The 13,904-nt window shown below is 39.5% G+C and overlaps 1 protein-coding gene across 7 annotated transcripts in view; it reads left to right on the top strand.

The window, feature by feature from the left end:
- LOC131251300 (histone deacetylase 15) overlaps window positions 1-12,528 on the top strand; it is a 141,357-nt gene extending 128,829 nt beyond the window's left edge. For 4 of the 7 annotated variants that reach the window (XM_058251939.1, XM_058251936.1, XM_058251938.1 and 1 more), the window contains 2 exons: window positions 3,959-4,130; window positions 12,125-12,528. In XM_058251939.1, the coding sequence (XP_058107922.1) occupies window positions 3,959-4,130; window positions 12,125-12,276 (324 nt within the window). In that variant the 3' untranslated portion in view covers window positions 12,277-12,528. Of the gene's footprint in view, window positions 1-2,565; window positions 2,737-3,958; window positions 4,131-12,124 lie in introns of those variants that run through there. The other 3 variants (XM_058251940.1, XM_058251942.1, XM_058251941.1) reach the window with 3 other exon arrangements.
- The last annotated feature ends 1,376 nt before the right edge of the window (window positions 12,529-13,904 follow it).

Here is a 13,904-nt window from a genome sequence, read left to right as displayed (position 1 = left end):
CCGTACGTGTAGGGCTGGTGGTGATGGGTTGGGTTTGGTGGAGTGATGTCTAGAAAAAGATGGATTTAGATAATGGGTTTAGGTTTAGAAGGAAAGGGTAAGGGAATTTAGGTTTTAAAGAAGAAAGGTGGTAGGGAAGATGGATTTGAGAAGCGATGAGAGAAAAAAAAAAAAAAAAAAAACTACATTTTAGAAGAGAATAGGATAGAGATGATAAGGATAACTAGGTTTCTCACCTTTGGATTCACACTAAGTAGTCTCTTTTCACAAGAGAATCTCAAATCACATGCGAGAAAGTGCTTTTTTCAAGCAAAAGAGTGTTTTTCATTCCATCATTATGTGCTAAAGGCTGGACATTCCCCCCCTTTATAGTCTCAACACAGGTTTTGACAAAAATACCCATCACTTAAAAAAAACATACCTCACATGTCCCATGATGCTATAAACTGGAAATAATTCATCCTAAACTATAAATATTCATTTAAAAAAAAAAAAAAAACATAAAATTAGCTAATCCTAATACTAATGACCAAAGTGCGAGGATTACAATGATCCAACCACCCAATCGAATGATCCACACGATCTAATGGTCTTGTGTCCTCACGATCCAACAATCAAACTCCTTAAAGAAGCAGCCCACATGCATTTTCCTAATGTAAGACACGCGGTCATGCATGTGGGGTCTTCAAGTTAGTGCGGCCCACCCGGGCCCATGTAAAAGTCATCGAGCCAAAGTGAAGGTTGGGCTTTTCTCATCCTCCTTTGGTATACTCTAAATGGTCAGATATCCTCATCAATAGGCTTTGCAACACTTGGCTAGAAAGGAAGGAAGGAAGATTTGATGTTTGGTTCTCTTGCCCATCGATTGATTTAATTGAAGCGCATTAGCAGAACCTTCAATGAAAATCCTTAAGCCCAACTCAACTGTTTTACAAATTTAGATGGTTGTATATGGAATGGGCTAGGGTTGATATTGGTTTCGTTGGGAGCCTGATGGAAACTTGTCAAAATAGGTTTGTTATTTTTCTTTTTGTATTAGCCTGATGATTTCTCGTCATCCTTTTTTTTAATCCACCTTTTATAATAAAATCTCCAGTTACCGTGATGCGAGACAATTAACCACTTGCTCTAAAAGCTCGAACTGTTAGAGCATGGCGAATTAATCCCTTTATCTCATAGCCTAGGCCCCACATCTTATGGGTTAAGACCTCGGCCGAACCCCCCTCGTGGGCCCCAAATCACATGGGTACCGCCTCACACGTGTCGCCCACCCCGAGTGTGTCCCCGCATCCTACAGGCTACCCCACTCGAGCCCGGTGTGAAATGCGCATTAATCACCCTGGTGAGGAGTCTCGAACATGAGACCTCCCCCGTGAACCCCGCCCACCCTGAGTGTGCCCATGTATCCCACAGGCGACCCCACTCAAGCCCAGTGTGAAAATACCCTTGCATTAATCACCCCTAGTGAGGAGTCTCGAACACGAGACCTCCTGCTCTGATACCAATTTGATGTAGGACAATTAACCACTTGCTTTATAAGCTCGAACTGTTAGAGTATGGTGAATTAATCCATTTATCTCATAGCCCAGGCCCCACATCTCATGGGTTAGGACCTCAGCCGAACCCCCCTCGTGGGCTCCAAATCACATGAGTACCGCCTCATACTGGCCGCCCACCCCGAGTGTGTCCCCGCATCCCACAGGCTACTCTGCTCGAGATTGGTGTGAAATGCGCATTAATCACACCCGATGAGGAGTCTCGAACATGAGACCTCCTCCGTGGGCCCCGCTCACCCCGAGTGTGCCCCTACATCCCACAGGCGACCCTACTTGAGCCCGGTGTGAAAATGTCGCCGCATTATACCGTTAATAAGAAGTTTTATAAATTGTTGGTTATAGAGAGCTAATAAAAAATTACAATTGATTAAAATGAGTTGAACTCATTTTAAGTGGCACCCAAACAGGTTATCAGGTTTTGGGTTATAGTTGCATAGAGTGTGAACCGTTGGCAGATTTGGGTGCAGGAGCAGGAATTATTTGTTTCAAAATGTCATGATTCAAAGTGGGGCTGGCAGATTGGTGGAAAGTTTGCGCAACTTACATTTTGGTGCAAGCAGATTTTAAAGAAAATTAGTGCCTGGTCAATTCTCAAACAATTAACCAATGAACAATCCTTGTCTTGTGCCAAAATTGACATGGTGCAATGCCAAACTAGGACCTGATATTCAAAGAAAACAAGCAAAGATGACACATACTGAGTTTTTAGATGTAAAATTCCTCTAATAACTCTACATATTATGTTAAAATATTCAAATAGATAAATGGATTTATAAAAGACTTTCAACATTCTGGGGCAATACACTACTATGAAAAATAAAAAAAATCAAAATCAAAAGAGTTACTTCTCACATATTCCAATCACTAGGAGCGAAAAATTAAATCCTATTTAAAATTACATTTCTATTCCCTAGATTTGGCCTTATATATGTAGGCCAATCTTTCCCGCTTTAACCATGACATAGTCATTTCTTGCTTCTTCTTCTTCTTCTTCTTCCTTTTGTTAAAGGAAACTTCTTCAGAAAAGGACTTGGTGCTTAATCATTTGATCTTGGAGCTAGGTGGGCCACATGGTTGGACTCTTAGTTGCACGATCCTTCTAATTAGGTGCCGCTCCCGCTTCTCATCATTCTTCGGGATTCATGCTCCTAGTTCCACTTCCTAGCTATTTATACTTGCTAACATTTTGAAACAGATGCTTTGCTACCTCAACATCCGAATCTATTGCCACTTCGATCCACGCTTCATATAAACTATACTTGGACTAACTAACTAGCTGGTTGCTCATGTGGGCCTAGAAGTCAACTGGTTGGCAGCCCCACAGACCAATCGACACACTAATCTGGGCATCTAATTGGTTTTGTGGACCCAACATATTAATTATGAGATCAGTCTGTAGGTGGTGCCCATCCCTTGCCCTATGTGTATGCAGTGTTCAAAATATCGGTATCGCGTTACATATCACACCTTTGGGATACAGATACATAATGGTTATCGCATGGGATATATCAGTTGTATCGCGTAATGTATCGCTGTTGTTGGAAACATGGGGAAATTGGTCAATTTTTTCAATGAAACTTCAGTGATTGTTAAAAAAGACATCAATACACACTTATAAATCAAAACGTTACAAAAAATAAGTGCATATAATAGGTTTTCTTTGTATGGGGTCCTAATCTATGTGTTGTCTAATTGAATTAATGCAAGTATATTCAAAGTCTATTAATATAATTTATAAATGTAAGAAGACACAAGCAATACATTCAAAGGCAAAAGAAGAATCACTAGATTAGGTTACATACATGTTTGATTTTATGTTTGGACACAAGGATTGCAACCAATTTGCTAGAAAGTGGGAAATTTTGATTTTGATTTTGATTTTTTTTTTTTTTTTTTTTTTTTTTAAATTTTCTGCAACTCGGCTCTTCTCCTCCAAATCTCAAAATTGAAACTCCAAATCCATGTTTTTTCATGAAAAACCATGGATTTGTAACAATTTGACACTAATTTAACATGATTTACATTTAAAAAAAAAAAGGATCGAAAATTGAAATGCTCACTGGATCGAACATGTGAGATATATCGCACTACATGCGAGCGTCATATCGCATAGGTGGGATACGAGATATAGTGGGAGATATCGGCCAATATCGTCGATATTTAAAACATTGTGTGTATGTATATGTGATGTGTGTCCTAGATGCATTAGCTACCATGTGCTTTTGGATTTATGGGCATACGAGCCAAATCCAAACTAAAGCTGGTTCATGGAAATTTCCAACATTGTCGACTGTTTTATAATGGAACGCTCCTGCCCAATGTTACATTTTTAACATGCTTTGATTTCTGAACTCTTTGGTGCAATTTTTGATTTTGTTTTCTATTTTCTTTTTCCCCTCAAGGTACTACTTGGTGAACATTATTCATTTGATATGGATAGTGCTGTCCCTTCTAATGCTGGACTACAAACTGTTTTGGAAGTCTTGCAAGTTCAACTTAAATTCTGGCCTATCCTTGAGTCGAACTATATTCAATTGCTATCACAGTGGAAATCAGTTTCTTTAGAGATGAGAAGTGAGTAGCCATCTTTCCTTGTTTGTGCCACTTTGGTTTTATGGATCATGGAGTAAATTATATGAAATGTTCATGTGGGTATTTTAGTTTAGTCGTATTATATTGTGCAGGCTAATAGTAAAGGTAAATCCTTTGGTTAAATTCAATTGTATGTTTATGATATATGCTTGAATTGTGTGACTTGCTGGTGATAAAATGTATATTTTATACAGGGTTGGACTGCCTGCTTCTTATAACGAGCACAGAGTGAATAGTTTTCACTTGCTCACTTGGGCCACTATGTCATTCATTACATTAGAGGATAGTTGGTGGGTGGAAGTAATCATAGAGTTAATATTTGCATTATGATTGACAGTCTGCTTGATTCTTTCTTTCTTTCTTTCTTTGTTTTTGTTTTATATATATAAAAAAAAAAATTATTTTTTATTTTTTATTTTTTTAATTTTTTTCATTCAGGCTTGAACTAGTGTTTACTTGTATTTGCAATTAGTATTGATTTTATTGAAATTCTCATAGGCATTTGTAAACATTCTCAAATGTTGCCAAAGTACATGACAACTGTCCATCCAGGTCTACTGCGGTTCGACATTTGAGACGTCCAGTGCTGTTCATACGTTTGAGACAAACGCTGTCTACTTGATGGGTCTTCATTCCCTTCACCAAGCAACATCGCCTTCATCTTGACTGTTGAGTAATATGACGTGGCAGGTCAGAACCATTGATCAGATGGGCCATATTCAGCTCTGTATTCATGGCCATTCATCACATCAAGATCAAACATCCATTCATCCAACGGCTGTCCATTTGCATGCAACAGTTGCCCTAACCATTCAGTTGCTGCTTATCCACATACAGCAACTATCTGAGACCCCCAACTGTTTATCTTCATGCAGCATGTGTTCATCACATGCAAAGTTGGCCAAGAATGTCTCATGATTGGCACCATCTCTATTGAATTACATGTCGGGACCATCCATTATATTTTATAGTTAGCGTTGGCCCAACCCTTTCATGATGGCCTCACACGCGGCGCCTTAATCATGGTGGGCTTCACACCCCAGCGTCTTCCTTATGGTCCATATTATCAGCTGCATTTGCACCCCTCATGATCAGCAACATTTGCACACGATCAATAGTTGGCCGACATGTGGGCCTTTATCAGTGCTGATTATCATGTGGGCCCTACACTCCAGTGTTGTCAATTATGTTGGCATCCATCAATGCTCTTGATCCACACTCTCATCATGGTTTGACCAGGCATTGTCACCATCGCCATCATTTAGTTGACCCTTCATCAGGTGGCACAGTCAGCTGGCTTCTCATCAGACTATCCGAGTTGCGTGTTATCTGGCATTCTCATCTATTGTACGAAAAACAAGCCATTCTCGTGAATGATTTGGAGTGAGCGTGGGCCCCCTCAGACCACTGTGTAATGCTTATCATTAGGGTGCGGCCTATGGTGCCCTCCTAAAAGGTTACATTTGTGACTGGCACCACATCAACTAAGGTTTGCACGGTCGCACTAATAGCAAATTGACCCGAACAATCTTCCAAGAGGAGTGGATTAACAATAGGGTCGGTGCAGTCGTTCCAACTGTCATCAGGGGTTCACGTGCGCCGACCTATCAACTTCAACATCCTCAGGGCCATTAAAATGGCTATGCCAACGGCTCGCGCCCAATTTTGTACTTTCTTTTATCAAACTTGCTTTTTATCTCCCAACAAGGCAACTAGTAAAATGGTTTCTTGGGCACTATCAGGTGGTAGAGTTTGATTTTCTCATAGTTTCCTATGTTTTGATGTTCATATAGGGGTCATACTTGTCTGCCCGTTTCCTGGCCCAGTTTGCTGAGAGTTGTTGCCAATGCATTAATCCAATCTTTGTTTTGATTGGGGTTTGGTTCTTTTGTTGATTTTCTGGATCTTTAATGCTTTTTCCAATTTCCCTCCAATTTCTGATGTTTTTCACTTGCAAATGCCCTGTATTTGTAGGCTTCGAAGAGTTGTTCCTGCCAAAAATGAGTCATTTTCCCACATTTGAAATGGTTACAACCATTCCTACCAATTACGGGCATCTTGTTTCACATGAGCACTATTTTGATCGTTATTTTTCTTCTTATTAATGCTTTTCTATTATTCATAAAAAGAGAAGAAAAACAATTTTGCTATCAGATTTTTGAAGTTACGAAATAGCTAAAAGGATCCATTTCTGATACTATCATGGTTCGAAATATCTCCAATATTATCTGTATCTCCAGCTCGATGATACTAGTGACACTAGTAGCAAATACCAATAACACCGGTAATATCAGAAAGTTCAGGCATCACCGATGCAACGTTAAGTATCGCCATTTTATCAATATTGTCAATGTACCGCCAATATTTTCGATTGTATAAATTTTAGGTGTTACTTGTATTGCCAATGTATTAATATCGCCAATGTATCGCCAATCCTTTCGACTGTGTAAATTCCAATTGCGCTTGTATCTAGGGTATTTGTATCGGTAACGGTGGCCATAACGGTCACCACTGCTACCGATATGGGTATCGATCATAACGGCCAATATTGCGGTGTAACAACCGTAACAACCCTTGTAATGGTTCAAAAACAAGTGCTCGAAAATTTCTAGAAAATCTAAAATAATGTAAATATTCCAAATTTTGTATTCATTTTTTGTTTTGAACATGTTTATGATAGCGTAACAGTTCTCTCTTTGGTGAGTGTTGTATTGGGTTGTCTAATAAATTTATGAACATGGTTATGCGTCTCTTATATTTACCCCTTTTTTTAGTTTAGTTTAGTTTTTTATTTTTATTTTTATTATTTATTTATTTTTTTTAAAAAAAATTTCCCTCGAAGCTTCTATTCACTCAAATCACTTTAATGTACTATTTTAATGCTAAAAACTATAATACAAGTGGTCGAAATCTGTTGTAGAATGATGTAGGAAAGTTTTTAGAATGAGAAAAGTGGGAAAATGAGAAAAAATGGATTTAATAGAAAAAGAAGTGGCCTTTTTTTTTTTTTTTTTCCAGTTACAGGAGTAACGGAAATTACGACTCCTGTAATGGTCGATACAATCCAAAAAAATTAACTGCCCCATTTCACCCTCTTATCGCGTAAGGGTCACAATCGGTACCTGTACGTAACGGCTTTTACAGCCGTATCATCACGGATACAGGACACCTTGCTTGTATCTCCACTGTATCGGTGATATTTTGATAATACCACCAATGTATCGATATTGCCAAAAATTTGTTCATTAAAAAAAATCATTTTAAACTTTTTTTTATGGGAGCATAGTTGTATGTAATGTTCAATTTGTTGACGATAATATTGTTCATATCGCGATATTATCGTTATTGTAACATGCGGAATATCAGGACCACAATCTTTCATTTCACTTACAGTTCTTGACTATTTCTCGACAAAATAGTGTTGTCAACATTTTGAAATATCAATGTATGTTTGGATGGAAGATTAGATGGTTGGATGGATGGATGGGATGGTGGGACTAATTTCTTACGAAAAACATACTTTTAGGCCCCCATTAAATAGAAACTTATTATGTTTATATTCTTTTTGCAATTTTTTATTCCTTAATATGTACATGTATGTATTTTAGCATTTCCCGAAATTTCATTGAAAAATCCCACCATTTTCCAATGTTTTCCCATTGTTTCCCCACATTTCCGGTTATCGACAATATTGTCAGTGATATCGATATTTGTTTTCCGCATCCCCAGCTAGTGAAACTTGTAGTGATACCAATACTTCGAACATTGGATATTATCAAGTTGTGTGCGCTTTTATTTTTATTTTTTTATTATCTTTTGGGATTTAGTATTTCTGTTTTAGCAGTAGGTAGTACCAATGTTTTAAATGTTCGACGATATTGGCAGATATATCCCATGATATATCTTGTATCCCACCTGTGCAATACGAAACGCACAAGTAGTGTCGATATATCTCACATGTTTGATCCGGTTAGCAGTTTTAATTTTCTATCCCTTTTTTGTTGAAAATTTTGTTAAATCAATGTTTAATGGTTACAAATCCATTGGTTCTTCATGTTTTGCATTAAAAATCATGGAGTTGGAGCTTTGATTTCGATATCCATTGCTTCTTCATGTTCTCCATATTTTTTACAAAATTTTCCTTCAACCAGTTGTCAATTGAGACTAATTTTGAAGTATTTAGGAGTATTTGATGAAATTAATATCATCATCTTCTTCTTCAATATTTTCTGCATCTTCTAGTTCAATACACTCTTCTTTTATAGACTCCTTGCTCTTCTCCATGTGGGAAGCTTTTGCCTTGAGATCTCTCTCTCTCTCTCTCTCTCTCTCTCTCTCTATATATATATATATATATATTCTCTCTCTCTCTCTCTCTCTCTCTCTCTCTCTCTCTCTCTATATATATATATATATATATATATATATAGGAAAAGGTTCTATGCGGTCGAGCTCATGAGAACTTCCCATGAGGTCAAGCTGTGTGGGCCCCACCATGATGCGTGTCGAAAATCTACCCCATCAGTCAGATGCACCATTCCATGGTGGGCCTGAGGCTTAAAAATCAAGTCAATTCGTGACTTGTGTGGGCCACACCACACAAAAGTTGAGAGGGGTTACCCTCCATTAAAACATTCATAATCATTTGTTGGTCCCACCGAGATGTGGTTCACAGATCTAGCCCATCCATTTTGTGTGTCTCACTTGGATGAGGGGTCAGACCAAGTTTCGGATGCATTCAAATTTCAGGTGGGCCCCACCAAGTGCTTTTATATGTTTTAGGCATGTCTTCACATGATTTTAGATGGTATGACCCACATGAGTTCCATATACGGCTGATTTTTGGGATATCCCATAATTTAAAGGGGACCCATCAAATGCATGGTGTCAATGGTCGATACACATCACGGTGGGGCCCACACAGGTCAACCTCATGGGAAGTTCCCATGAGCTCGACCACATAGAACCTTTTCCCATATATATATATATATATATATATATATATATATAGAGAGAGAGAGAGAGAGAGAGAGAGAGAGAGAGGAATGATCACCTGCACAATAGTTCTCATGAGAACTTTTTGAGAACTCATCTCCCGTGATATGAGTGAAAAATCTGAACCTTCCATGTGATGCAGCACCCCATGAAACCCCCACGTCCCACTTTTACCTTGATCCCAAACTTTGGTGGGCCATGGAAAAACAAAACAGTTTCCTTCCTTGATTTGCCTCTCTTTTGCTATGGCCCACCAAAGTTTTGAATCAGGGTAAAATTGGGCCCTAGGGGTTTCATGTGGTGCTACATCACTTGGACGGTTCAGATTTTGGGCTCATATCATGGGAGATAAGTTTTCAAGTTCTCGTGAGAACTAGTGCGTAGGTGAGTCTCTCTCTCTCTCTCTCTCTCTCTCTCTCTCTCTCTATATATATATATATATATATATATATAATGCACGCACGTACGCGAACTGTTTAAAATGTAGACACTTGTTTATTTCTTCAGTCATTTGGTAGACATTTGTTGCCACTCTTCTACATCTTCAAGCATGTTATCTCTAGCTGTTAATCAAGATTGTTCAGTTGGAGTCGGATCCTCATTTTCAGTAGTCCGCTCATCATCTCCCTTCTTTAAATTCTTGATTAGTCTCAAGTTGTTCATAACAGATATTAGATGTATTAACACTCTTTTACGGAATAAGGGGACTGTCAAATTGCCTATTTTATCATCATAATCATCATCTAAGCCTTATCCTACTTAATTGGAATAAGTTGCATGAATCTTGTTCCATCATTACACTATTATGGACCATACATGATGTAGGAGCATTTTTCACACCGGGCTCGAGTGGGGTCGCCTGTGGGATGCAAGGGCACACTTGGGGTGGGCGAAGCCCACGGGGGAGATCTTGTGTTCGAGACTCCTCACCGGGGGTGATTAATGCGCATTTCACACCAGGCTCGAGTAGGGTAGCGTGTGGGATGTGGGGACGCACTCGGGGTGGGTGGCCTGTGTGAGGCGGTACCCCCATGTGATTTGGGGCCCCACGAGGGGGGTTCGGCCGAGATCCTAACCCATGAGATGTGGGGCCTGGGCTATGAGATAAAGGGATTAATTCTTCATGCTCTAACAGTTCGAGCTTTTAGAGCAAGTGGTTAATTGTCCTGCATCAAATTGGTATCATAGCGGGAGGTCTTGTGTTCAAGACTCCTTCCGGGGGTGATTAATGCAAGAGCATATTCACACCGGGCTCGAGTGGGATCGCCTATCGGATGCAGGGGCACACTCGGGGTGGGCGGGGCCCACGGGGGAGGTCTTGTGTTCGAGACTCCTCACCAGGGGTGATTAATGTGCATTTTACACCGGGCTCGAATGGGGTAGCATGTGAGATGCGGGGACACACTCGGGGTGGGCGGCCCGTGTGAGGTGGTACCCATGTGATTTGGGGCCCACAAGGAGGGTTCGGCCGAGGTCCTAGCCCATGAGATGTGGGGCCTGGGTATGAGATAAAGGGATTAATTCGCCATGCTCTAACAGTTCGAGCGCGAACTGTTAGAGCAAGTGGTTAATTGTTCTTCTAGGTTAAGGCTTTCTTATGCTTCTACCCATCCTTGTCTTGGGACTCATGCATCTCAACAACCTCATCTCAGTATATAAACCCACCCACCGCGTAACCCATCCCATGCACCACGACTGCCTATTTATCAACAAAATAACCACATACTATCACATGACAACAAAACATTTTTTCATAAAATCAATAACAAATATCAGAAGCAATAAACCATACAAACAAAAACCCCATAACAAAAGGATGGGATATGCAATGTTTAGCAGCTATTTGATGAGAGGGTTCCTTTGTAGAAAAACCATAATTTAGGGCTTTCTTTTACCAAATCTTAAATAGCACTTGTTTTATGAGTTTAAAAAGCTTAAGAATGCTTTTATTTGGGAGGGGATATGCAGTTATGCACACATGTTGGAGGTTTTCTTTTCTTTGCTTCATGAAAATTGAAAAAGGTTAAAAAGATGAAAAAAGAAAAGAAAAGAAAAAAAAATCCGTTAATGCTAGAAAATTGAAATTGTGTGTTGTAAGATCCAAATTGATTGTAATATGATCCAATTTGACCCCATATGCAATTTGTTTTGATCATATGATCCAATTTGACCCATAAGCATTTTTTTAAAAGTAAAAATAATTATTTTTGAACAATGTGGATTTCATTCAAAAAGATAGAATCCAACTTTCGATTGATTTGTGCACTTGGGGATCCTACACATGAAACATATCTCCATCCAAGCACATGCAGCAAGAATGTGCTGCCCAACCAAAGAGTAACCAATCGAGAGAGCCACCCATGACTCCCCCTCAAGCTGAGAGCAGTTAAAGGCAATGTTAGCTTGGATATTATATTCACATGGAGAGCTATTTTTAGGTGGTTTGAATATTTTTTAGTATGATTAGATTGGAATCATGTGATGATACAAAGCATGGATTGTATGATTTTGACAACCCTGGTGCTAACAAGGTTCAAATTTTGCCTCATAAAGAATACCTGTCATCATAGCATATATGCTAACAATGTACTCACTCCCATTGAACTTAGGAGATGTATCCTGCACATCTGATATCACTCCCCCACCCCCCCGTTTTGTTTTTTTGATATTGGAGAACTGTGTCTGTAAAGCAAGGGCTCCTTATGCTTAAAATGTTCATGCATTCATTTTGTCTGAACTTGGTATTGGACTGGTGTTCATGTGCCCAAGGCATTGTATAACAGGAAATCAGTCAGTAGTGAAAATCCATCTCCAGCCTGCTTGTGCTGTGTAACCCTTTCCAATGGATGTGAAATGCACGCTGCATGCTTTGATTCACGATAGTGGAATAATCTTACCATTCAACAATCTTTAAAACAAATCAAAATATCTTTCCAGTTTGAAATATTTTTTTTCCCTAACTAATAATTTGATGCTTCCAGAGAGACGGGCCAAGAAAGGAAAGCGTGCATTCATCCCGATATGGTGGAAATGGGGCCGCAAGAGGTCAATGTACCATCTTCTCTATTATGGTAAATTTTATCAATCGAGGGCAAAGCGGCATGCAAAGTGTTTGCACCTCAACATTCCTTGATTAGGAGGGCACCCATGGTGCTGTAGACTGTAACCTGCATGTGTTGGGCTTTTTCCCTCTCCTTTTCTTTTTCCTCTCTTGGTAGTATCATAGTTGGGGAATTATAATGATATGTTGTTGAAGCAAAGCAATCCTCTTGTCAGGCTATATGAAGGCCTCTGTTTGTCTTACAATGATGTCAGCAGATTGATGGATGTTCTACTGTTCATATGCTTGCTTTTTCTGATGATGGTTTTTGCTTTGGATTTCTCATTTTGCATTCCATCTCTTGATGCTTTTCTCGGATCATTTGATTATAAAAATAATGTTACAGCTGTTTTCTCGACTCCACCACGTCAGATATCCAAGCAAGAGTAATTTTCGTCACTCCTTTAGGTCTCCCTGCTTCAACAGGAACCACTCCGGCATGAGGGAAACCCCAAACTCTGGTCACTCGGGATTAACCATCTCGCGCTACCCTCTCTTGAGAGGGTGGGCTTCTACTAAATAATATTAAGAAAATTAGTCCTTGGAATTATCCTCCATTCTCACCTTGTCTCAACCCTCTCCCCTAAGGCAATGAGAAGGGAGGCAGGAACATTCTGGAACTTGAGATCTGAAACAGTGGAGAGCTTCAACTAAGGACCCAAGGGGGTATTTATAGCCTCTGGGAATAAGTGCTCCCGTCAAAGTGGAACAGTTCGTAGACAGTTATAAATACGTATCACAAGCTTATTGTACGCTGTTTGTAATTTTTGTCGAACCAGAAGTTGCTTCCGCAAGGCGACTTATGGACTCCAGCCCACTTTGAAGTGGTATTGCACCAACTGTAGACAGCCTATGCAAAGTGAAAATGTCACGCTAGAATAACATGCCTATGAAAATTGGCTAAGATGTATGTCTTATGTCTTGTAGCATCACCATAAGAATACGGCACATGTAGCAGACATGGTGCTGAACATAATGGATATGTACAGAGAGCAGTCTAGGAGTTAAAAAAGATATTTCATTCTGACCCTTGTTCTACAACACCAAGAAAAGATGGTGGAATGAACTTTTGTGAAGGATCATATGCTTCACCGTGATGTCCTATATCTATGAGCTAGAAATCCTCCGAGCTGAGATTGAAGCCCAGGGATGGAGATAGGGCTGAAAGTCAGGCAGGTTGGGTCAGGTTGGTGCTCAACCCTAACCCAACCCAAGGGTCCTATGCCTCAACCCTAACCCAAGCCAACCCAATCTCGGGTTGGAAATTCTCAACCCAAGCAGGCTCCGTCGGGTTGGTCGGGTGTATACGTGCTAATATTTTCATTATTACATTAGTTTATTATCTTTCAATATATGACTTATTTTTTGTACCTATGATTTTATTGATTGTATATGTGATTATACATCATAAAGAACTTTATTTTTTTCTTTAAAAAAACAAGCAAAAATATAGGACAACTACTCCTTTAAAAGTCATGTAGCATAGCATGCAATCTATTTGGGAGAGAAATCTAGCATATTTTGTTAGCTCGAGTCCTTGGAAATGACTTGGACAAATGAGACCCAACATCACTAGTGTGCCTTTGACACAAACGATTCATGCTCAATTATAATTTACAAGTAACTTATATATTGATCGGGTTCGTCAGGTCGGGCAATCC

Source organism: Magnolia sinica, chromosome 7 (genome assembly GCF_029962835.1).
Source record: "Magnolia sinica isolate HGM2019 chromosome 7, MsV1, whole genome shotgun sequence".
NCBI lineage: Eukaryota > Viridiplantae > Streptophyta > Magnoliopsida > Magnoliales > Magnoliaceae > Magnolia > Magnolia sinica.
Note: the sequence above shows the minus strand (reverse complement) of the source record. Positions and strands in the feature narration are given on the sequence as shown.